This window comes from Alosa sapidissima, chromosome 1, assembly GCF_018492685.1.
Source record: "Alosa sapidissima isolate fAloSap1 chromosome 1, fAloSap1.pri, whole genome shotgun sequence".
Taxonomy (NCBI): domain Eukaryota; kingdom Metazoa; phylum Chordata; class Actinopteri; order Clupeiformes; family Clupeidae; genus Alosa; species Alosa sapidissima.
In genome coordinates this window covers 42,252,365-42,278,863 of record NC_055957.1, presented here as the reverse complement: position 1 = coordinate 42,278,863, position 26,499 = coordinate 42,252,365, and the positions used below count along the sequence as shown (strand labels likewise).

The following is a 26,499-nucleotide window of genomic DNA, read 5'->3' as shown; positions in this document are numbered from 1 at the left end:
GATGTGACATAGCGTAGAAGCGACTGTGAGACTCTTATCAGCGTCACGGGTTGGCTTCGATGTGAGTGGTTGAAGTAGCACGTCAATAGATGACGGACAAGTGGCTTATTCAATCATATGCAAGCATTTTTTGATTAGGCCCAGCCTTCTGAAGCAACACTCCAATGGATTGGTCCCAGATGGATGAGTGGAGCTAGGCGGAACGAAATTCATCTGGCGAGAGTCAGGTTACCCCAGTTATAGCTTACACAGAAACATACATTTCATAACACCAAAGACATCACGACACAAAGGCTGATATGTGACATATGCAGGCTATAACCAAAAGCACACATTTTGTAAATAAACGGGTCGGATATAATTTTGTCCTAATTAATATTCGCGGTCCAAGTTGCGGTCGGGTTGATTAAAATATTGGGCGGGCCGCTTGTGACCAAACCCGCGCAACACTGGTTGCCACATGCACTGGATTTCCCGGGATTGTTCTCTTTTTTGAGTGACTGTCCCGGATAATTAATAATAGCCTATTTCCCGGGACACGAATTGTCCCGGTTTTTGGTGAAAATTAACTTCGGATTATAATTTCTGCTAGTTTCAAACAGTTTTGTTCTTGTGTTTATCATTTACATCAAATCCCGTGTAGCCTACGTACACAGACATAAAAGGCATGCTTTTTGGTGATTGGCAGCAAAAATAGAGTTTACATTATTACCTAGCAACTGCCGCGCAACCACAGACCCAGACCCCACTTTGTAGTTACACGCGCCTGTCCTAGTTGCTCTGTAGGTTAATATAACAGCAGCAGGGAAAGGAGTCCAAAGCGAGTGCGTGTGTCTGTGTCAACGAGTGCATCAGGGCAAATATAAAGGTAAGAAATGTTTCAACATTGTATTCACCACGCGCATCACGCACAAGGGCACCAAGGTACAGAGGGGGCACCAAAATGTAGCCAATACATAATTTTACTGCTTTTCTTTTTCTCTTCGAGAATGTTTACGATGTCAAAATGCACCAACTTCGTGTCACATGCAAGCATGATCATGCAGCAGCATCTAACTTGAGCGTTACTTACCGTACTCTTATTAATTGGGAAACACATCTTGAGTGCGCACCAAAGAATGACTGGTAGGTTCCCGGATTTCCACAAATCAAATGTGGCAACTCTAGTGACTTACATAGCCTGCTTACTCTAGGTTAGCATACCCAGTTAAGCCGGTAAACCTGCTTTCTGGAATACTCCCCAGGTCTATCTGGTATTGAAATGTATTGGGACATAGGCTAAAGAAAGAAAGAATGTGATCTGTCCAGGTGAACGGCCCTCCTTCTTCAGATCAGCCATGGTTAAGGGATTCAGCACATATGCCTTGCCCACACTGTGTGGTGATCGTGTGTAGCAGGTGAATTGTCCTACACTCAGTGACAACCTTGTGAAGAGACTGGAATGGATTGAAGGTGCCAGAGACATACAGAGGTACAGTATGAGGTGTCTTATAACGTTAATGGTTGTTACAGTATATGTTTGGGGGCGGTGGTAGCGTAGTGGCCAGAAAAGTTGTGCCCCTGAGCAAGGCACTTAACCCCAAGTTGGTCTGGGGTTATAATAATTGGCATATGTGAGTTACTTTGGATAAAAGCATCAGCTAAATGAATATAGTATATGTTACTGGTAGCTTTAGTATTGTTGGCATTGGAAAAAATGGTTGACAAACATGTTTGAATACATTTTACCTCCACATTTCCTTAGTTGGTTTTGTAAACAGTCTTACCTCAATTGAAAACATGGAAACATTTTTCCTTCACACAGTCTTGAGTCCATGGTCTTGAAGATGGATACCTCTTCACAACATATCATCACCCTTGCCATCCTCCTCTTAACGCAAAGAGACACCCTGCAGGCCTTCACACTGATCTCCAGTAGCTCTCTGACCCATGGTCAGATCACAGAGGCAGGCATATTGAACGCCACAGCAAATGTCTGCAAAACACTGGTAGAGCAAGAAGGAGGAAATTTTGCCTTGCTGGTAAAAAAAAAATCTTTTTCAGATGTCATTATGAAATCACTGCAGATATGTCAGTCACTGTTGTAAGTTAATGTAACAGAACGTTAAACTTTAAGGTGTCATTGAACATTTTCAGGTTTACCTCTTTATTTTAATTATTGGTGCTTCTGTAGCTCAATATGACTTGCAAGGTGCAAACAGCACGAAGCCCATGGCTTTGATAACCCAAGAGCACACAGAGTGGTGCAGTGATGGTGTTGTTTCTAGGAAACCTCTAGAATTCTCAAATAGACAGCTCAGCTTAACGCTGTTGGTGTGCATTACTGATGTCAGCTTATCAGGACAAACTAAGCCTTCATGGCATAAAATCATAAATCCATCTTCAATTCACCCGTAGGCTACATGTGTCACAAATGCAATTTCAGTTTTATTTTTAGCTCGATACAGTTTCAGTTTCATTTTATGACTGCAGCACAGTGTTTAGTAATATGACTGCAGCACAGTGCTTTTCCATTTCTCTCCATCCCCTAATCTGGAAACATCTTGTAAACGGTAAACAAACATTTCACAAATTGTTTAAATGTTGTTCAAAAATATTGTGTTGTGCACATTCCCGACCACTTGATAACTTGTATGCACTAACTCACTAAGACAAGTCTGCAACAACAAACAAAGAATTTATGATGACACCCAAATGTACATCTGTATTTGCATTGAAAGTATGCTTCTGCCATATACACACTGCTTTGTGGTATGCCTACTGTAGATGTAGTGTGCTACTGATGTTTGCATCAAAGGAGACAACAGCTTAGACCTTACAAGTTAAAATTCTACTAAACTCATAAAATTCTAAAACTCATAAGTCCTATACAAAGGGAGTTTACGTTGTCAGAATGTCTGAAGTGAACAATTAAGTGGGTGGATAACTGAACACAAAAAATACATTATTAACTCTTCATATCAATCATTAAATAGACTGACTGACAGGTAGATTTAGGCATAAGTAGAGCTTTGAGTCTGTATGTGTAGGATGTTGATTATGTTAAATAGGACAAAGTTTTGACCAGGCAGAACTTCAAGGTGTTGTCTCATGCAAGTGAATATGGGGGTTGCGCTATTTCTGTTAAAAGATTGCCTGAAAAAATTACATTAGACAATCCAGAGGCACAATTTTTTATTTTTTTGGCCCACCACCACCCCCCCTCTTCGGAGGACAACTTTATTTTTATTTAAGTAACATATTTTTCAAGTGCAAATACAATTGTCCTACCTCAACCATTTATGTGACCCTGGAATCGTATCATATAGCACCACGTGAATTGAAACATAAAACACATGAAACGCAATAAGGTAACGTAGACAAGTGAGACGGATAGACAGACATACAGTACAGACAGACAGACAGACACTCAGACAGACAGTAGGACAGGACGATGACAGAGCTGACAGGATGGGACTCAGTTCTTTGTAATTGAATAGAAAGGTCTGTGAGTGGTCATGGTAAAGGGCTTTGGTAACATGCTATGTTTGGGTATTGCTAGTGTGTGTCTATATGTAAAGTGGTGAATGTAGGGGGGAAAGGAGGAAATAAGGTTAAATAAAATAAATAAATAAATAAAGTTTAATCAATCAATTGATTAATTAATCAAACAATCATCCAATCAATTCAATCAAGCAAATAAACAGATAGATAAAGACAGAGAAGGGGGCAAGGCAAGGGGGAAGAGCTTGGGGTTATGGTTTTGTTGAATTTAAAAATGATAGAAAGGGAGACCAGGTGTTTTCAAAGGCTGACATTTGCTTCTCTCTATGTGCATGATGTTTTTCTATTGTAATATATTCTGTGATTAAGTTTTTCCAGTGATTGATATAGCATGATTTATTTGATTTCCAGTTTTGGAGGACTACTTTCTTAGCGACAGTTAGAAAGATGAGCAAGGGTTTTTTGAAGTGTTGCGTAATGTGGATTTCAGAAATGTCATTAAGAAGACAGAGTGTTGGAGATGATGGGATTCTGGAGTCCAGGATGTTAGATAGTGCCTCCGTGATTGTGACCCAAAAAGAGTAGACAGGTTGACAGAGCCACATGGCGTGCAGATAGTCGTCTGTGCTACCTAAAGTGCATTGTGAACAAATATCTGTGTTGGTTAAGCCCATTTTAAACATTTTACTTTGAGTGATGTGAGATCTATGAATGACTTTATACTGTATAAGCTGTAAATTTGTGTTAGTGGTCATGGAAAATGTGTTATTGCAGATTTGTTCCCAATAATCAGGGTTGGGAGTGAACGCCAAGTAATTTTCCCACTTAGTTATTGGGAGTGTTATTGTTGTTTTTAGGTTTGTGATCAGTGTACAGGCTTTAGTGTTCCTCTGTGACGATGGACCTGAAGAGCAGGCATCCGTATCTGCCCACTTGGCCGTAGCTCTGTTGGTGAATCTTAGCGTGGTCTTCGGGACCAACATCACGCATTCAACCAGTGAGAAAGGCAGTCCGGGCTCTTGGCTGGCACTTTGGGAAGCCCAGATTTATCCCAATGACCCGGGAAAAAAACAAAGAATTGCGTCTACGTCAAGCGCAAGAATGGAAGACTGCTGGTGAAAAGTTTGATGATGTTCTCTTCACCGATGAATCAACAGTGGCATTGGAACGTTTTGCATTGCAGTGCTGGAGAAAGACAAACTTTAGGGGCATGGCAAAACCTAGAGTTAAGCATCCAGTCAAACTGCACGTCTGGGGTGGAATTTCGCGTTGTGGCCCGGGCCCACTCCTCATTTTTGATGGTATTATGGATCAACAGTTTTACGCGGAAGAGATCATCAAAAAAGTTGCCGGTCCATACTTGAGAGAGCGTTTCCTCATGTCTACACATAGATTCTTCCAAGACAATGATCCAAAACACACCGCTACCAGTGTCAGAGCCTGCATTCAGAGTGAGGGGATCAACTGGGTGCCAACACCGGCAGAGTCGCCGGATCTGAACCCCATAGAGTTAGTCTGGGCTTCGATGAAACGATATATTCACACATTGTATTCTACACAGTCTCTACACGTGGAGCGCTAATGTGTCTAGGCCTACTGTAAATCATTCAAAATGTGTAAAAGTCATTAGGCTGGACGCGTGTCTACTGTCAGTGCGTAATGCGAGAAGCGGGTTCTGTGTTATAGGCTATGCATTTTTCCGACACTTGGCTGCAAGCTCCCCTCCCCCACCCCCTTCTTTCACAAGCAGTGCAGCTTTCTGAAGCGGTGCCTTTTGAAGCTAATGTAACAAATACCACCAATATTGTTGTGTGGCAATAAAAGTATCCAGGGTTTGCGCAAGTAGCCTAAATATATAAATAAATTAAGGACATACAATCCTTAACGTGAAAAAGCTTAACGTAGCTTAATGTCCCAAACAACAAGTCGTTTTATGCGCTCATTATAAAGAAAGTTTAACGTGTCCCAAAACAGCTGTCAATTAATCACCAAACGTCAAGAGGGTTGAGTCTGAATGACACCGAGTTTTAGACACTGAGTTTTTGAAGTTAAGAAATATTTTCGTAATAAAAATGGTCATTTAACCAATAAAGGCTGAAAAAATGTACAGTAAAACTGTAGGCTATACAGTACATGCAACCCAGCAGAAGACTATTATAGGCTATTGGCAAATCATTGAGCATCATTCACACATTGTATTCTGCACAGTCTCTACACGTGGAGCGCTAATGTGTCTAGGCATAGGTACTGTAAATCATTCAAAATGTGTGAAAGTCATTAGGCTGGAAGCGTGTCTACTGTCAGTGACTAATGCGAGAAGCGGGTTCTGTGTTGTAGGCTATGCATTTTTCCGACACTTGGCTGCAAGCTCCCCTCCCCCACCCCCTTCTTTCACAAGCAGTGCAGCTTTCTGAAGCGGTGCCTTTTGAAGCTAATGTAACAAATACCACCAATATTGTTGTGTGGCAATAAAAGTATCCAGGGGTTGCGCAAGTAGCCTAAATAGGCCTATATAAATAAATGAAGGAGATACAATCCTTAAAGCTTAACGTAGCCTACATGTAGATTAATGTCCCAAAACGTCAACAAGTCGTTTTATGCGCTCATTATATATGGATTTCTATGAAACGCCACGAAAACATGCGTGCGCAACCAAGAGGCAGAAAGCACCATAGAACAGCATAGAGCAATGCAAAAGAGCGAGAGAGTTTTTATGCTGACAACTGCACCAATTCGAAATCACGATGGTTAGAGAATGTTAAATATGTTCAATATCCCTAACGGAATGCATGTCTTCGCCAAAAATGACAAAATACGATGTTATGTTAATAATGCAAATGAACGGCACACTTTGAAATATAGTCGGAAATGAGATGTTATCATCATTGAGACAACAGGGGTATACAATAAAATCCGATTGTAGCTTACAGAAGCCGACTATTTAGGTTAAGTTTATAACGTTGTGGACGGCCACCAAGCGTCTTCTGCCCCACGGCTGCGGCACAGTCTTGAGTGACCGGATTCGTTTTCCTTTGTCATATGAATGCTGTCATTTTGTTAACTTTACTGTTAAGGAGATGCTGTAGGCAAAGGCTATATTTCAAACTCGTTAGTGTCACAAGGTTTCTGGGCAGCATTTTCAAGCGAACTTCTCATGACTACCGACAAAGTAGCCTACTGCCAGCTGACGAAGCTCTCATTTTAAAACATTACTGAGAGACAGGCACTATACAATCAAGAAATCTTGCCACTGAATCCAAAACTATGTTTAACATTATGTACAAAGCTTAGGCTACAGTGGATTAGCATGTTGCAGGGGCTGCTAAAAACAGAGAAACGCACTGAAAACCCGGCCAATCACAGCCCTTGCTGTCGAATGCGCCGTCCAGTTCGACCGTTGAACGCCACAGCGGACTATGCTGCCCCCAAGCGGCTGCAGTTGTACTTACATGTCACCCAGCTGCGTGAATCACCATTATCGTGAATGAAGTGTCAATTTTTAACGGGGACCCTCTGTATATAGCTGGGAGGTTAATTTTTTGAAGTTATTCATTTTCATCATTTTTTCTACAAGTTCAGATGGTTGTAATGTGTTGTTGGTGAGGCTTGTTTTATCTTTAATTTTAAGTTTAAGCTGTTGATATTGAAGGAATTGTTCTCTCCCAACCCCATATTTCTGTGTCAGTGTATCAAATGACATGAATTGGTGGTTGTCAAACATGTGGTGAAGATGTGAGATTCCTTTTTGTGCCCATGTGGAGAAGTGGAAAGGTTTATTCTGTAATGTGAACACTGGATTGTGCCAGAGTGGGGTGTACCTGTTTAGTGCTAGTGATGATTTTGTGATTTGGTTTGTTTTCCACCAGGCTGTCAGAGTTGAATTGATGGTAATGCGTTGGCAGAAGTTGGATTTTTTTATTGATTCTGAGTAGAAGGGGAGGTCTGCTATTCTGATATCTGTACATTGGTTTTGTTCTAGTTCAAGCCATGGGTAATTGTGATTTTGTATGTTGATCCATTTAACTAGGTATTGTAACTGATTTGCCAGGAAGTAGTGATGGAAGTTTGGTGCCTCAAGGCCGCCATGTGATTTTTTATTTTGCAGTGTTGAGAGTGATATTCTGTTTTTTTTTTCCTTTCCAATAGAATTGTGTTGTTAATGAATTGAGAGTTTTAAACCAATTGTCTGTGGGAGTAGTGGGGATCATGGAGAAGAGGTAGTTAACCCTCTAGGCGCCACAGGCGACTATAGTCGACAAGATGCGGCACTGAGTAAAACGGCCGATTTAGTCAAATAGGGTGTCATATTTCGTTCGACTTCCACTCCACTAGATGGCAGACATGTCATACGTCATCCCCGAGTCGAAAAAAGGACACGCTTTAAACAAAACTTTCTAGCTACAGCTCATTGAATCAGTGCATGAAATACCGGAGCTAGTGTGCGTGTGAGCCACTTTGTCAGAGCGATATTGTCAACGTCAGCGAGTATTTTGCATTAGATTATCGTCTAATGGCATCAAAAAAGTTTACCTGAAATGAAGTGTTGGGTCTTCTATTCGCGGACCCTGATTCTGAAGGGGAATATCTGCCTTCAGAAAATGACGGTGATTCGTTTAGTGAGGCTTCAGATGCGTCCCTGCCTTGCAATGATGCAGCTGGACAAAGTGAGATTTTACTCCATAGTTTAGGTTACACCAAGCACAAACGTTGAATCGTTTGCCCAATGTCACTGGTGGGAATAATGTTTCACGGGTTCGGAGTGTTCATCGGGAAGTTAGCAGGGTGTTTGTTAGTGGTGTGGCGAACGAGGCTGGAGGTAGCCTAATATCCATAGCGCTAGCTTCTGTCTTCTGAACGTGTGCCTCTCCACAATCGTGGCGACAGTAACGTGGTGGAGCCTTTGTCTAATGCCACTGGGTATGTTAGACGAGGTCGAAGTGCTCATAGGACAGTTAGGGGGGAACGTAGTGGCAGTGTGGGGAGTCGCAATGAGAATGACAGTAGGCCTAGTCCGAGCTGCGCAAATTCTCTCCACTCGGCGCGCGCGAGGCAGATCTGGCCATGCTGCTCGCATGGTGGAGGTGGTGACACGCTCTCTCCCTCTCCCACACACACACACACATTAGGTCATGCATAGTCTATCACAAGATGATGGGAATGCCGGCCCTGTATGGATAGGGATAGGGAGTCATTATCTCTACAGCAAAAGGCCTGCTACATAAAAAAAAAATGTCAGCCATTTAGTAATGATTTACACTGTTGATTTGCTATCTACTTCCCTGATCATTTAGGACATACAGTACACTATGTGTTCCTTTTTGTGTGTTCATGTCCTTGTGATGTGTGTGTCTTTGTCAGCTAAGAAAAAAAAAACTAAAAAATACTAACATTGTCTCTTGTCTTGTCTCGTCATCTCACTCCTGATCTGTGCCTTGCCGTGGCAAATGAGCTTTTGAACTAAACAGGTCTTGTCTACTTGTGTTTGTGTGTCATCTGAATAATATATATGTGGCCCATACATGGAATCAGAGTGCCTACTGTATGTAGTAAATGGAAAATCTCTACAGCAAAAGGCCAGTCTACCGCTACATGCATTTGGTTTGTTTCTGCCATTTATTAGTAATGATTTACACAGTTTGTTCACTACTTACTATTTACCTGAGCATTCAGTATTGTGCAATATAGCATACAGAAGGTGAGGGACATTTTGGGGGGAAAGAAGTGGTGCATTTTATCATTCAAACATGCGACTTTTCATGAAAATTCTATAATCCAAGATGGCCGCCACCATATGACGTCATAATATGCAAATTAGATATAAACATTTAATCTCTACATAAACTTTGGGTCATCCTTAATATTTCTCTAATTTACAGAAAGTCTCTATCTCTTATCACTTTTAAGATATAGCCTTTTGAAATGAAGATGTCAAAATTGATCGTTTCGGAAAAAACCCTCTGGCGCCTAAAGGGTTAATCTGAGGGAGAATTTTCATTTTGACAGCGGCTATTCTTCCGATGAGTGTGAGTGGGTGTTTTGACCAGCGTTTGAAATCGTCTTCAATTTTCCTGAGAGAAGTATAGTTGAGGCTAAAAAGCTCTGACAGCCTGGGGGAAATATGAATCCCTAGGTATTTGATGTTGCCAGTTTGAAAGTGGGGGGAAGTATCCTGAGCTCCAGAATCCCATGCATTATTGGAAAGGGGCAGTGTGATTGATTTGTTCCAGTTGATAGTGTAATGTGAAACACTAGAGAATCTATTGATGATATTGAAAGTGACACCTGTGGGTTCTGTATATAAAGTAAGAGGTCATCTGCATATAGACTGATTTTGTGTTGTACGTTTGCTGCCTGAATTCCTTTGATTATGTGGTTTTGTCGTATTGCGGCTGCAAGGGGTTCAATGAAGATGTCAAAAAGGGAAGGCGAGAGTGGGCATCCCTGTCTGGTGCCCTGGTGCAGTGTGAAACTGTGAAGTGATTCCGTTAGTGGTGATTGTGGCCCTTGGTGATGTGTATAATGTTTTAATCCAGTGGATGAACGACTCTTCGAAGCCAAACCTGTGGAGAGTGTTGAATAAAAATGACCAGTTTACCTTATCAAAAGCTTTTTCTGCATCAAGTGAAATTATAATGTTTTTCTGTTGTGATTCTTGTGATATATTGATTAGGTTGAACAGTCTGCGGAGGTTATCTGTGGTGTGTCTATTTTTAATGAAGCCTGTCTGATCTGGATGAATATGAGTATGGGAGTGACTGTTTCTATTCTGGTGGCTTGTGTTTTGGTGATAATTTTCAAGTCAGTGTTCAGTAGTGAGAGAGGTCGGTAGCTACAGAGGCACAATTTATTATATATCTTTGTCATCTGTGGTTTGTTTTTACAGCCAAATCAACTGGCAGTCGACTCTCTAGCAGAGGCCTGCCTTTTCACCGACTCAGTGAAGACCTTCCAGATAGCAATTAGAGTCATCAGTAGCAGAAATGCTGCAGTTGATCTTGAGCGTCCTTTTAGTGAAGAGTACCACTTTGATGATGAGAGCTTCATCCGTGGAAGGAGCCTCATCACGAGAGGGTTGGCAACCATTAAAGCCAACATAAAGCAAGGGAACTTCATATCAGCACGGCTGACTGTGGGAGAAATTTTACACACTTTACAGGTGACATCTTATTAGATTAATGACTGCGCATAAGTTTCTGTTTGTATATTAACCATGGCACTACTTATGTTCATCACAGAGAGATATTTACACCAAGATGCATGTTTTATTTTCATGTTTGAATCAATTAAGATATCAAGAAATATCAAATAAGATATTAAGAAATATTAACGCTTATATCTCAGGATTTCTACAGTCACAGCAACTGGGTAGAGCTGGGAAACATGTTTGCCTATTCCAATCTAATCAGAGCAGACCTCAACATTGACAACATTGCAGGTACAGTGACCATACACACGACAATATCAGGACAAGAACATCATACTGTAATAACAGTTAACAAGAGTCTGTGTGACTGAATTAGAGTGCATAATGTTAAATGTGCATACTGCTGTATGTTTAAATTGAATGTTTTGTTGTGTTTTTTGTTTTTTGTTTCAGACAGCAGTACACCAACATGCAGGAACTGTGTGGGTGATAACTGTGAGAACAATATCTTGGAGAATATCATCACAGAAAAGAAACTAACTTCAGGATACTTCAATCTGTTTTCATCCTCCAAACCAGATGGTAACTTCAGGGATGTGGGTAAACAAGTAGCTGTTAGTAGAAATAGTAAGAAATCCGGTGAAACAAGTACAAGTAGAAATCCGGCGATTTTTCACATAGATCGTAAGTTATGTCCATAACTATGGATCTACAGTATGAGACCGAATGATGACCGTCACCACGGTCTTACTGTGAATGATGCCATCCTGGCACCTGTTCCGAGACCATAATGTCAACAGTGTCATGTGACTGACCTCTGGAGGCTGAACCCGCAGCATAAAGCGTTACCGGGTGAGACGCCTCTTCCTCTTGCCTGGAACGCCTCGCATTCGTCCCGAGTGACAAGAGATGGTGACGGTCATCGTTCGGTCTCATAGATCCATAGCTTACGATATCGATCTCTCTGACCGTCACCATGGTCTTACTGTGGATGCCTAGTACTAACAGTGTCACGAGGGGCCCATCTGCTCAGAAGCAGCTCTAAGAACAGTGGAGCCAACAGGACTAGAGGTCACGTTAACACGATAAAACCTGGCAAAGGTACAAGGAGTACTCCAGGACGCGGCAGCACATATATCATTAATAGCAACTCCCTTCAAAGCAGCCCAGGACGTGGCCATGCTGCGTGTGGAGTGAGCCACTAGACCCTCTGGGATTGGAAAACCTTGTCCAGTGTAAGCATGAGAGATGGTGTCCACCAGCCAGTGAGATAGGCGCTGCCTGGACACTGGCTGGCCAGATTGTCGACCCCCATAGCACACAAACATCTGTGTGTGAGTTTGCCTCTGCTGCCTGGTGCGCTCAAGATAAGCCTTCAGAGCCCTAACTGGGCACAGTGAATCAGGAGCCACCTCCGACTGGTCAACCAGTTCAGGATGGAATGTCTCCAGTTCAATAGCTTGGTTAACTGATTGAGGGGTCAACACCTTAGATAGAAAAAAGGGGTTAGGACAGAGAGACACGCCCATATCCTCTGGTTTCCACCTCATGCATTCTGCACTCACAGACAAGGCATGCAGTTCACTCACCCTCTTAGCAGAACACATGGCTAAGAGAAACACCGTCTTATGAGTCAGATATTTCAGCTCCGACCGCTCCAAAGGTTCAAACGGAGCCACAGTCAAAGATCTCAACACTAGGGGGAGGTCCCAAGACGGAGTGCGCAATGATCTGCCTGGATGCAGGCGCTTAGCACCCTTTAAAAATTGGGACACCATCGGGAGTTTCCCAACAGAAAGACCATCTACCGGTACATGAAATGCAGATATAACTGCCGTGTAGACCCTCAAAGTGTTGGCTGCCCTCCCAGCATCCAAGAGAGACTGGAGAAAGAGGAGCACTAGAGCCAATTGACAGATTTTGGAGTCTTGCCCCTGACCTTGACACCATCCAGAGAAAAAACTCAATTTCTGCTGGTAGTTCATACGTGTGGAGGGTGCCCTGGCATTACTAATGGTCTCCAAGACCGCCTCGTTCAATTCCAAAGGCAAGGACTGAGGAGCGGCCAGGCCCAGAGTTGTAGAATTGCCGGTCTAGGATGCCAAATCTGGCCCCCCACCTGTGACAAAAGATCTGCTCTGAGTGGCAGAGGCCAAGGCTGGCCCTTCACAAGACGAAGTAGAGCTGGGAACCAATGTCTCGCGGGCCAATGTGGGGCCACCAACAGAACTCTGCAGCATCCCCAAGAAATTCTGCTCAGTACATGCGGGATCAAGGGCAGCGGGGGAAAGGCGTATAGCAATCCGTCCAGCCACTCGTGAGACAGTGCATCCAGCCCAAGCATGCCGACCGGATGCCTGAGGGAAAACTACATCTGGCAATGAGTCGTTTCCTCTGATGCAAATAGATCCGCCTGGGCTACGCCAAAGCGTGCTCACAAACTTTCTACCACCTCTGTGTGGAGCCTCCACTCTCCCAGGGGAGGTCCGGACCGGGACAGGAGATCTGCTGCCTGGTTCTGTACCCCGGGAATGTAAACTGCCTTCAGAGAGGCCAGATGCGGGAATGCCCAACAAAGGAGTTTCTGCACTACCTTGAGACATCCCTGAGACCTCGTGCCCCCTTGGTGATTTATGTAGTAAATGGCAGCAGAGCTGTCTGTCCGCACAAGGACATGTTTCCCCCGAATGTAGGGAAGGAGAGCTCTGAGGGCAAGGTGTATCGCCCTGAGTTCCAAGACGTTGATATGTTCGGTGTCCCAGGAAGGATCCCACAGACCCTGGACCATACGTCCCTCCCAGACTGCTCCCCAGCAAGTCAGGGAGGCATCTGTGGACACCAGTGTCCGTCTGGAGGGTATGCTGCCCAGGGGTACTCCCTGTGCAAGCCACCTGCCGTCCCGCCAAAGGAGCAAGGCCCGCAAACGTGTCTGTCATACTGAGTTTCACATGCCTGTCCCTCCGTGGGTGGAGTTTGAAGGAGTTCACCCACCGGTGTAGGGGTCAGGCCCTGAGGAGGCCCAATGGCACTTTTGATGTTCTCAGGGAGGGATGTCTGGGCCAACCAGATCTGCCTGCGAGTCAGAATAGCCGAGGACATAGCTGCCCCTATGTCTTGGGTCAACTGGGCATGAGTGGACAAGGCCGCATCAACCAGATCTCTGGTATCGTGGTCACATGCACTAGCAGTCTTTCTAATAGCCGCTAAAAGGACTGCTAGGGCATTGCCTGAGCGGGCAGCATGCACAGCAGCATTGTAGGTCCTACAAGTTAGGCAATCAGTCTTGTCACACTCCCTGCTAGGGCAGTGTGGATCAGCGGTAACCCTGGTTGGTCCAAGGGGGGTCAAGACTGCCATTTCCTTCTCCACAGGTGGCGTGTCCCCCAAACCTGTATCAGGTGGATAAAAGACCTTGGCCAGCCTCCTAAACCCAGAATTAAATTGAGGGGATCTGCTAGGAGTACCCCAGGCCCTCCTCAGCATCTGGCAGTAGTCTGCTGCTGCAGGGAGAGAGGTTGAGGGACGTGGCTGGGTGACGCCAGCCCAAACACCCTCAGTGAGGCCAGGGTCTTCTATTGGTATTGAGAGCCCCACAATTTTGGCTGCAGATAGGACCCTGGATACCAGGTCACAGGGAACCTCTGTGCCCTCGTCAACCGATGCTGAACCCTCTGGATGGGAGGAGGCTGCAGTACGCAACTCGTCGCTGTCCTGCAGGTCTGGCTCATCCTCCAAGAGAGAGCCCTGTGCATAAAGCGAGATAATATCCGGGTCTACAGACTGTGGCTGCTGGAAAGATGGAAGATACTCAGGGGAGGTTGCCGCTGAGCGGTCTGCCTCTACTGGAGCTGTACTGGTAGGCAAATTGGAAAGAATGCCCGACAGACCACAAATGGCTGACAAGAGCTAAACCTGTACATTCTCAACCCCTGACGAATCTCTAGGGGTAGATGCAAGGCTATGTGTAGGGGAATAGAGCTCACCTGATGCCCTCTTTTTCTTACGTTTGTAAGAGGACTTCCTCTTTCGCTTCAGGGACTGACCCTCAGCGCTGGGTGCCTGCTCCTTTCCACAGGCGGGAAAGGAATGTGCCCCTGGCCGTGCAATGTCATGTAAACAGCCCTGCGGGCTCTCTCCTCCAGTGGCAGGTCAACTGCTGCTGGGCATGGATCTTCCACGTCTTGGAGGAGATGTGCTTTGCCCAGACACGAGGGACACTCACGGTGGCCATCACGTGAGTCCAAGCCCACAATAACAGCAAGTGTGGGAGGCCATACTTGTAGTCACAATATGGAAAATACTAAAGAGAGGAAAACTTACCTCTCTCACCACAGCCGCAAAAGGGAAAGTGAACACCCCCTACTGCGCACAGTAGCTAAGGGGAGAAATGACCCAACTTACCGCGAACAGCAGCTAAGGCCAAACAACGTAGCACAATGGTAACAGTGGCTAACACAGACAGATGTATAACCCAGACAATGTTATCCAACCTGCTGCGAACAGCGGCTAAGGACACACTATAAACCCACCTGCTGCGAACAGCGGCTTGGGGGCGAACAACAGCCTACTCGGAACAGTGGCGAGGGGATGAGACACAGGATATGCACAGTGCAGCTATTATTTTGTTTTATTTTAAGCAATCACTCTTGGAGTGGGGGTAAATAATTCTATAATAATTGTGTGGTGGGCTATATACAGTAACAAAGGCAAAAGCAGTAACAATTCTGCTAATTAGATTATACAAATACAAATACTGTTCATGCAGTGTTTATAAGTATGAACAAAACTGCCCACTTCTGGGCTACAAAAAATCACAAGCCTAACTTTGCTCCAGACACAGGAGTAGGCTGTAATTCAACAAATTATTCAACAGTACACCATCAGCACTGCCCCTTTAAGGGAAACATAGGATAAATGCCTAACCAACTTAATTTGCCAACCCTACACGCGAACGTGAGGGGGAAAAACAAAGCCCAGTCGCCTACAGACGGCAACAAACTTAATAGGAGAAACCAAAATTCTTACCGTGGTTTTGGCATTCTCTTGCAACACGATAAAGGCTATTCGAAGTGTTCAGGATAACTTTAACTTGTACCTTTAGTCACTGAAACGCAATCAAGCCTAAGCTACTCGCTGATACAACAAAGGGGGGGTCGTTAAACAATTCTCAGGGGCTCAAGGCGCCTGCACAATAACGTGATGGATTAGAACCCACAACTTTTCGAACTTACCGGTCTCAGAATCGAGGCGTTCCAGGCAAGAGGAAGAGGCGTCTCACCCGGTAACGCTTTATGCTGCGGGTTCAGCCTCCAGAGGTCAGTCACATGACACTGTTGACATTACAGTATGGTCGGAACAGGTGCCAGGATGGCATCATTCACAGTAAGACCGTGTTGACGGTCAGAGAGAGGTCAATATAGATCTCCGTTTCTCAAGGTCACCAAGCACTGAATAAAGCCTGAAAACAATTGGTTTTACCAAGCTCGAGTTGCTAGTTCCAGCAGCTAAAGCAGTCAGGCAGCTACAGCGCTACACTCTGGGGGCATGTACGCGAGCCCCCATGTTCATGCCCCAGAGTGTAGCATCCCAAACTGCTCTCTGGGTGCTGCAGCAATGACCACCCACTGTTCACTACTCACTGTGTGTTCACTGCTCCTAGTGTGTGTGTGTGTGTACCTGTTCACTAAGCATGGTTGGGTCAAATGTCAAGTCAAGTCAAGTGCTTTTATTTGTCACATACATTTTACATGTAGTGAAATGTAAAAGGGTCCTATGCTCTGCATTTGAATAAATAAACATAACGCAAATATACATATAGTAAATAAAAGCAATATATAAATAAAGAAGAAAAACTTATTTAAAATGCGCTGAGTTGAGCAGTCTCACTGCCTGTGGATAAAAACTCAATCTCAGTCTCTCAGTCCTTGTGTTGAGACAACGCAGCCGCCTGCCCGATTTAAGCAGGGAAAAGAGACTGGAGTTGGGGTGAGAGTAGTCTTGCATGATCTTCTTCGCCCTTGCCCCCACCCTCATGGTATATATGTCTCTCAGGCTTGTGAGGGGGGCTTTTATGGTCCGCTCCGCAGAGCGCACCACTTTCTGCAGGACCTCCCTGTCTTGTGCTGTGCAGTTACCGTACCAGGCAGTGATGCAGCCTGTGAGAATGCTCTCCACCACTGAGGAGTAGAAGGTCTTCAAGATGGAGGGAGAGACCTTGAACTTCCTCAGTCGGCGGAGAAAGTACAATCGCTGCCTGGACTTCCCTGTCAGGTGTTGAGTGTGCAGTGACCAGGAGAGGTCCTCAGTAAGATGTACCCCCAGGAACGTAAAAATAGGAACCCTCTCCACAGGCTCCCCACTGATGCTAACAGGGATGTATTTGTTGCAGACAAAGAATATATATCTATCTATCTATCTCTCTATCTCTCTCTCTCTCTATTTCCTAAAGGCAAGTGCAGCCACGGAGGAGCTGTTGACCAGACCAGCGACAGTGATCCACGGGGTGGCATCAATAAGGACGCCGTGGATTCAGAGCATGGCCACCTGCACACACAGGCTGCACAGACTGCCATCGCTGCCACCACTGAGCTCCTCCTGGACATCAGAGGAGCTGCAGGGGACGCCGACTTCCTACGGTGGGTGAAGAGGGAGATAACATGGACACCTGACAACTGGGGGTATATGAGCAGGAGAAGGTTTGGTTTTGTGTATGGGCAGGAGTAAGGAGAACAAGGTTTGGTTTTATGGGCAGTAGTAAGGAGGACATAAGGTTTGGTTTTGTGTATCATCATGCTCTGCTAACATTTACACTTTACCATACTGTATATATTAGCACATCTGCATAGTACATGGTGCAAGCCATACAACTAACTACAATAGATTCCTCATGCACCACTAGAATTTGCAGGGGTCACAGAGGATCTCCATATACATTCCATTTTAAACACATGTACTTACATGGCTGACATACCTTATGTCTGCTTGCTAGGTTGATGGGGATCAGTCGGTCATCTTCCTCCTCGTCCTCTGCTCTTTGTTTTGTGGTGGACACCTCCGCCAGCATGGCCAATGTGTTGGCTGAACTAAAGAAGGCGACCTCCTCAATCATAAACAGCATTTCCAAACTGCCGTCAGTCTTCATCTTAATCTCCTTCAGTAACACTGGTGAGGTTCTGCACTGCACTACATTCAGCGCATGATGAGACTCATGAGACTTTATGCAATTAATTTATAGACCTCTGACATTCGTCTACATAAAGTACCCAAAGCTGCCATCTTTGCCCATATAAGGAAATGTGGATCACCTTATATGGGCAAAGATGGCAGATTTGGATCATTTTAGGTGAACTTTAGTCTATTGAAAAGAAGCATTATGTTAGATCAGTTTGAGTCTGGCCTGGGTCATGCCCCGATCCTGCTCCATCTCTCTCTCCCACTTTCTTTCTGTAACTCTCTTCACTGTCCTGTCTTATTAAAGGCATTAAAGCCCAGATATTATACTATAAACATAACGATCCCCTCAGTTGCATTGCTGACTCGGTTGGTAATATGGCATAAGTGAACTTCTTTAGTGAAATGAATCACCTCAGGAACAATGTTTGGAATCCATCTGAAAAGCTCCATGTGTTATTTCATATCAAGGGTTAGGGCCACTCCTGAGGACAACAGAGTCTGACATCTTCCTGTCACAAATCAATATCCTTTCAGCAAGTGGAGGAGGGAATAGCCCTGAGCCTGGGCGAAGCTTGGAAGCACTTTGGGTACTGTTGTAAGAGTCACAGACACAGAGTTATTTTTTTTATCACTCATCCAAACATTTGATGTTTATCAATGAATCAGTCAATCTATCTATCTATCTTAAACAGCTATGGAAAAAATTAGAGACCACTGCAATGTTTTCTGATGTCATCTTATGGTTGCTTAGTGACATTCAAATGAGTTGACGGTCATATTCAAATTTGCAGTGGTCTCCTCATTTTGAATATGACCGTCAACTCATTCGAATGTCACTCAGCAACTGTAGGATGACATCAGAAAAATGTGCAGTGGTCTCATTTTTTCCAGAGCTGTATATTATAATGTATATCTAACTCTATTTCTCAGATGGCCCTCAGCGAAGCACCTCCATCCTCTCAGATCTTTGTTTTCACTGATGCACCACCCACAGATGCTCATTTAGAGAGTACAGTGCTTGCTCTCATTGAGACCACTCAGACTGGGGTAAATGACCAGATTACACATGGGACTGATGACTACATGTTCACCCATCACCACTAAAAACTCCCATGCAATCTTTTTTTTTTCAAATCCCTTTTTGCAGGTTAACTTTTTCCTAACAAATGTAGGGAGGAGTGGTCAGCGGTCAAATGAGCTTTACCAGTCTCTGACCGAAGCCTCGGGTGGACAGGCCATAGTGATCACTGAGGAGCAGTTCCCACAAGCTGTCACCATCATCACTGATTCCATTCGCCCTGCTCTGGTACTGATGCCTGACTTTCCATTGAAGTGTGTGCTAAACATTTTCAGAGTGCCCAACTTGGGAAAATAATAGAAAAGTTAACCTGTCCTCATCTTTCAGGTAACAATATCCCAGACTGTTAGGGACCCAGGAACTACTGAGACTTTCTCATTCACTGTTGATGACTCTGTTAAAAACCTGACCGTGTACATCACGGGAAGTACGCCATCATTCACCATCATCAGTGCCTCAGGTGACTGCATGAAACTTATACTCAAACACACCCAAAATTTTACAGCTATACAGGAGTTTAAATAGGCTGTCTGTTTGAGACCAGTTGTATGGCAATATAAGATATATTTCCTTATCAATCCCTTTATTGATAACATTTTGATTTTATATGACCACTTCCACTTAACTCAGGTGCATCACAAAGCAGCGGAACCTCGAGTGGCTCCTTAGGAACAATCCAGACAGAGGGGAACTTCATATCTGTGCTGCTTAACTCCCCACCTCAAAAGGGACAGTGGAGAATTAATATGAACTCATTGCAACCATACACAATCACGGTTACTGGTAAAATAATTAAAAAATATAGCTGCAAGCAGCAATGTGGGGGCCAAGCAGTGCGCTATAGCAGGAATGGCGTTGCAATGGCATGAGCAAGCACTCACAGCAAGTTTGATTACAATTGGATAAAGAATGGCTGAGAAATAAGCTCATTTACTTTGTTATACTGCCCCTAGAGGCGAAAATTACACCAATGTCCTTGTGCATTCTCACAATCAGCTACCATGTCCCTGGACTTCATACACCAAAGAGTTGCTGAGATGTGAGCTCAATTTGTCTATTACAGCACCCCTAGAGGCCAAATGAGACCACTTTCCTTGCATGTCCTCACAATCAGCTACTATGTCCCTGTATCAAGTTTGGACTTCATACATCCAAGCGTTGCTGAGATACAAGCTCACTTCCTGTATTGCAGTGCCCCCTATAGAGGCCAAATAATACCAATTTCCTAGTGCGTCCCCACAATCAGGTACCAAGTCTCTATACCAAGTTTGGACTTCATACATCAAAGCGTTGCTGAGATACGAGTTCACTTCCTGTATTGCAGCGCCCCCTATAGAGGCCAAATGATGCCAATTTCCTAGTGCGTCATCACAATATGGTAACAGGTCCCTGTACCAAGTTTGGACTTCATACATTAAAGCGTAGCCGAGATGTTAGCCCACTTCCTGTTAGGCGGCATCATAGCCATGTGTGATTGGCTGTCACGGGCAAATAAACTTGAAATTAAAAAAAATTGACAAGTATTGTTTGTGCGGCTCGGGCAGAAGATGATCTCCGCCAAGTTCCGTGAAAATCAGATGAAATTTGTAAGCGCTGAAACTTTTCGTAGAGTTTGGACTAAATCCAATATGGCGGAGGTCCAATATTGCGGAAAGTGATGGGATAGGAGTCGATGAACTCGGGATGGTCCAAGGATTCAGATGCTACCTCAATTGTGAAAATCAGACAAAAGAGTCAAGGATCACGCGCATGAACGCATGTCCAGCATTGAACTGGTGGTGGCGCTAGAGTGTTCAATGTATATGCATAAAAATTGCTGTGAGTGATTGGGACAGTGTCCTGACTAGTGGTATCGAGTTTTGTTATGTTAGCTCAAAATGCCACAGAGATGTTAGTCCACTTCCTGTTTGGCGGCTTCATCGCCATATTTGATTGGCTGTCACGGGCAAACAAAAATGAAATTGAAAAATCTGACAAGTATCTTTTGTGCGGCTCGGGAAGAAGATCATCTCCGCCAAGTTCCATGAAAATCGGATGAAATTTCTGACCGCTGAAACTTTTCGTAGAGTTTGGACTAAATCCAATATGGCGGAGGTCCAATATGGCGGAAAGTGACGTAATAGGGGTCATTGAACTTAGGTCGGTCCAGGGATTCCAACGGTGCCTGATATGTGAAAATCGGACGCACCGTTCAATGGTCACATGCGTGACTGCAATCCAGGTTCGACCCATTGGTGGCGCTAGAGTGTTGGGCATAGAGTTCTGGAAATTGGTGAGAGTGATCATGGGACAGTGCTGAATCAGTGTGCCAAATTTCATAACTTTAGACCCAGCAGTTCAATTTTTGGCCAGATTTTGACCTGTTGGTGGCGCTAGATGGCTGTGGTCCGTAAATGAGTGTGAATGGTCAGTGGAGTGTCCCGAAACTTTCTGCCAAAAAATCTGCACTTTTTAGCCAGGCGTTCTATGGGCTGCCAATGCCATAGACTCCAATGGCGGAAGTATAATAATAGGAAAAGCTAGTAACTCAATGGGTGCCTTCGCAGCTTCGCTCCTTGGCCCCCAAAAAAACAGTAATATATTTCACTTATATGTTTGGCTAGACTCAGACGATATCTATTTATTAATTATGAATACACAATGTTTGTCTGTCTGTCAATTTCTCAGGTGAGAGTGCCATAGATTTTCTTTACGACATTGTGGAAGTTTTTCACAGTCCTACGCCAGGGTTTGCCACTCTGGAGAGCCGACCCCCAGCAAGTATGAAGGCTTGTTTGGGATATCCATACATTTACAATTTATACTACATACATTATCTAAAGGGTTACTTATCCCATGTCATGTAATGAGATGGACGCTGTCAGTAGTTCTGATATTGTCAGAGATGTCAAGAATACTGATTCAAATATACTGAACAGGAGACTTTCATGAGCTATATTTTAGTAAAACTGAAACTGCTGCATGGTGCCACTTTGCATATGTCAAGTGCAGCTCTTGTTCCCTCTTTCACTGTCTCTCTGTCATCCCCCAGGTGGAAATACCTCTTTGTCAATCACCTTGACAGGGGGTTCCTCCATTAAACTCACTGATGTGGCCCTGATCCAAGTGTCAGGCTCTGATGAGGTTAAAGGCACCGTTGAGAAGACGAACAGTGGGGTTTATCTGGTGACCATGACGAGAGTCCCAGAGGGCAGTTTCTATGTGCAGTTAAGGGGAACAAACGAATCGTCAACATCCTCTAATAATGTCTTCCAGAGACAATCCTCCAACCAACTCAAAGCCTCCACAATTTCTATCAGGGTCAGTTGCTTCACTTTTTTTGTAGTTTAATTGTGCTAGTTGTGTGCACAAGAGAATTATTTGTCTAAGATACAGTCAAATTATGTCAATATCTATCTATCTATCTATCTATCTATCTATCTATCTATCTATCTATCTTTTTAAGTCAGGCAGTACCGTGTGATCGTTATCACAGGGTTTAGCACTTATGCCAGGTTTACCTGTTCTTTCTGAAGGCTCAAGAGAACCTAAATTGGAAGCCTGGAACAAACCTCACCATTCCGTTCACCATGACAACAACCAGCAGTACCGGGGGAAACTTCACCGTCCAAGCGAGGAACAGCCGCGGCCTCAGCTCATCTTTTCCCAGCAGTGTGACCCTGGAAGCTGGAGGTCGTACTGAGGGCACGGTGACCCTCACAGCTCCCTTAGACACCCCCTCAGGAACCGACGTCACACTGACCATTGAGGCCGAGGCTCCTGGAGGCTCAGACTCCAACTATGTCGTGCTGCGCCTGACAGTCATAGCCGATGTAAAGCTTGTTTTTATTTCTTAATCATACATCATAAACTATATCTAGTCAGTAATCCCTATATCATTTTTCTATATATAGACCTCTCTGACCCCTACTCAGCTAACCATCACTGCTGGTTCAACAAATGGTCTAATGCTCAAACATATTCATCTTGTGCTTCATCTACCAAAGGTGGCAGACATCACAGCACCAGTCTGTCAGGTGGTTAGCGTGAATAGCAACTGCAATGGCAACTGCACTCTGCAGACATGGGATTTCACTGCCAGTCTAAATGATGGCAATGGCACCGGTATCGAGCGCATCACCGCCTCGGAAACTCTTGGCAACCTCACCACGAGCACACAGCCCGGGCCGGAAGGCTTCAACGTCACTGTGGCCTTCTTTAGCGCCCCCTGCTGCACCGAGGAGGTGATACTGGTGGCGGTCGACGCCGTGGGGAACGTGGGCTCCTGCACCATCAGGTCGGGTGGGGTGCAGCTCCGGTCCCCGCCACTGTCCCTCTGGATCAGTGTGGCCTGTCTTGTGTTAGCCAGAACTTTGAGTCTCTAACATCCAGGTATTGTAAAATGGATTGGAAAAAATGTTGTACTATTTGAGTGACTTAAGTATTTTTTAATGCTTAGCCAATGTTGTTGATAAATAAATGAATACATTAAAATACTATAAAGAAACGGGAGGTATTCTGCATAATATTGGGGGTTTAGATGGTGATTTAATATAATGCAGGCTGGTTTGCAACATGTGGAATATAAGACACTTATAGAATAAAGTGATTATTTTGATGTATTATCAGAACTGTACTTCATCATGTTTCACACAAAATACATTGATCCAAACTTTTGATCATGGAAAACTCACATTCAGTCACCTGCAACATTAAAATGAATCAAACTTGTCAGTGCATTCAGGAATGTTGGTAGCTTTGGTTCTTGTGTTTAGTAATATTAGTTCTTGTGTTTGGTAATAGAGTAGCTCTACAATATGCTTTCAAATGTTTTTCTGCATGTCCGCATTGAAAAAGCAACCTCCACTTTTGGGAAACTCACAACATGAGTATGGGTCAATGGCTAAAGGCACAGAAAAGCTAGCCTGGCCCCGCCCACCTAGATCTAGTCTGGCAACCTATAGTTCATCACTGTTTCCCTCAGACAAGAAAAATGTCAGGCCAATCAATGACGAGAGGGGAAGACGAAACCGAAAGTTATTGTGATAAACAGAAGTAGCAACACCTGCAAACGTCAAAAAATGCAGTTGGAAAAATGCAGAAATGTATTTACAGCAAAGTTAGACCCACATACATTGTTTACTGAATGTTGATGCTGTTTATTGTCAGTTAGCGAAGTAGGAAGCAACATTAGGAATCTCTGATCAATGTGATTGGTAGTGCTGGACCAGTGATTTCAAAGTTAGTGCCCATCGCGATGCAAGTGTTGCAAACATTTCCCAATCAAGTTGCCAGACTCTATTCACTTTGTGAAAGAGTTTGAATATTTCAGAAAAGCTATTGTTTTGCATGTCTGCAACTCTGCATGTCTATTTTATATAGACAAAATCCATTTATGCTGATAAAACATTTGTGTTCACAGAAATCCGATGCCCATCATAATTAAAGCTTGAGTGTATAGCATTTTTAAAAGTTTGCTATTATGCCATGTAGTTGAGAGTCTTCACTGGAAGTGAAATGAGGAAAAAAAAAAAAAGTCTTGAGAAAAATAAATGCATGATAAAAAATAAATACATGAAACCCTCATTTTAAATGTATCAAAGTAAACTGCAAAAAGCATCTGATGAACTGGTAAAACTCACAAAGGGGGTCTGATCAGAATAATAGGTGATTTAGGGCGCTTTCATACCTATTTTGATCCGAATCACGGGCTGAAGTTTTTCTCCATTGTCCCCTGGGTTCGTTTGTGTTTAATTGTTCCCTGATTGCTCACATTTAACAGCTGAAGATAGGCCTACTATCCAGCAGTCACCTAACCCCACATTTAACATGGACTATTAGAGCTCCATATATATGCGTGCATGTGTGTGTCCAAAGTCTAGGCTTCTCCCACTCTCTCCACACTCTCACTTTTGCGTGTAACATCGGTAAAAGTAGCCTAAGACATTGGCTTGAAATTCAAGACGGCTATCTGTTAAAAGTGGAATAAACGTGTAGCCTAAAGGGCTCAACATGCTTCTGCGTCAACTGCACTGTGTAGGCCTACAAAAAATTAAGCACCAGTGAGTTGTTCCGCTACAACGGGCCGATTGGTTTCTCACTGCAAACAAACCGCTCAGTTCGATTGGAAACGAGCCGAGACCACCTCCTTCAAGCGGTCTCGGTCTGTTTGTTTTGTTCCGAAACAGACTGTGATTGCTGCTTTCACATACAGTATACCCAATCGAACCAATCTTTGAGGAAAACTCCATGTTCCATTCAAATAGCCAGGTGTGAAAGCGCTCTTAGAATAATAGGTCCCTTGGATTTGGCCCCTGGGGGCCATGGCAGCCATTTTTAAAAATGGCCGACAAATATGGGTTTTGATAGGCGAAAAGGGATTGAAAGTAGGAAGTAACAACTAATACAGTTACACATTTGACCATAAATCTTTGTCATTCTTCACACATACTTATAAAAATGAAATATTATTTAAATAATTAAAAATAAGAAATACATACAATTTGGCCCCTGTGATCCCAAATAGTAGGCTACCGTATGCAAGTTCCCAGATAGCAAAATCAGATTGGCAGATAGTGGACCGCTGGTATACCGCCGGTGGCATGCCACTTGTGGTCTGCCGTTGGACCACCATCTCTTTAAATTTAACTTGTCACAAATATTAAGAAAAGTTAATAAAATGATATGTGGAGTATAACTGAACAAATGAAAAAGATTTTAGACCAATAGTGGCAAAATATTGGGCAATTTGTCTGCAACCGCCAGAGAACCGATGAGCAAAATGCCAGCGGACCGCCAGCTATGCCCCCAGTAGACCGACAGTGGTCCGCCAGCCTCTTGCTATCTGGGTTCATGTAGCGTAATCAGAATTTATGTAGTCAGAATTAAGAATCATTCAAGAATTTACATTTACATTGAGTCATTCAGCTAACGCTTATCCAAAGCGACTGACAGAGCTTTCAATTAACCACATTATAACCAATAGGCCAAAATCATATGTGTGTTTTGTACAATATCTGTGCCTCAGGTTCTTAATTCAAGTCCAGTGCACAACTGAACAATATAATCATGTGTATCTTGAAGTTCCAGTGAGGAACTTGATGTGCATAAATATCTTCAACTTCAAGTATGCAGCTAATAAGGAAATAGAATTGTTATTTAGACCAGGTGAACTTCTCCCCACTGTAGAATGTAGAAAGGCATGCTATAAGGAAGGGAATTCAAACCCACCCAACAACTTATCATCTGGTGATGTCATTGTGGTTAATACTGTATGTCTTTTTTCCGTTGAGGATTGGCATAGAGGCAATAGTACAGTGCCTCCTAGAGGACATGATGGGGGGGGGGGGGGGGAATTGACTGCAGTTCAGGAAAGAAAAATATCTGATTGAGGACAACAAAAAAATGTCTGAGGGGAAAAAAATCTGGTTTCGTCAAATCTGGTTGTCATGACATGACCTACAGTCAGCTACATCTAGTGGCAGCCGTGGCCTACTGGTTGGCGCTTCGGACTTGTAACCGGAGGGTTGCTGGTTCGAACCCCAACCGGTAGGCACGGCTGAAGTGCCCTTGAGCAAGGCACCTAACCCCTCTGTTGTTCCAGGCAGCTCACTGCGCCGGGATTAGTGTGTGCTTCACCTCA

General features: G+C 44.0%; 1 protein-coding gene across 1 annotated transcript; it reads left to right on the top strand.

Moving 5' to 3' along the window:
• The first annotated feature begins 1,244 nt into the window (after positions 1 to 1,244).
• LOC121711996 (von Willebrand factor A domain-containing protein 7-like) lies at positions 1,245 to 23,581 on the top strand. The gene is made up of 17 exons (XM_042095900.1): positions 1,245 to 1,471; positions 1,805 to 2,021; positions 10,367 to 10,639; positions 10,825 to 10,918; positions 11,081 to 11,209; positions 17,076 to 17,262; positions 17,616 to 17,791; positions 18,269 to 18,387; positions 18,731 to 18,847; positions 18,948 to 19,106; positions 19,206 to 19,338; positions 19,509 to 19,661; positions 21,546 to 21,638; positions 21,910 to 22,178; positions 22,394 to 22,690; positions 22,865 to 23,251; positions 23,495 to 23,581. The coding sequence occupies exons 2-16, from the start codon at positions 1,815 to 1,817 to the stop codon at positions 23,240 to 23,242; spliced, it is 2,784 nt and encodes a 927-aa protein (XP_041951834.1). The 5' UTR covers positions 1,245 to 1,471; positions 1,805 to 1,814; the 3' UTR covers positions 23,243 to 23,251; positions 23,495 to 23,581.
• The last annotated feature ends 2,918 nt before the right edge of the window (positions 23,582 to 26,499 follow it).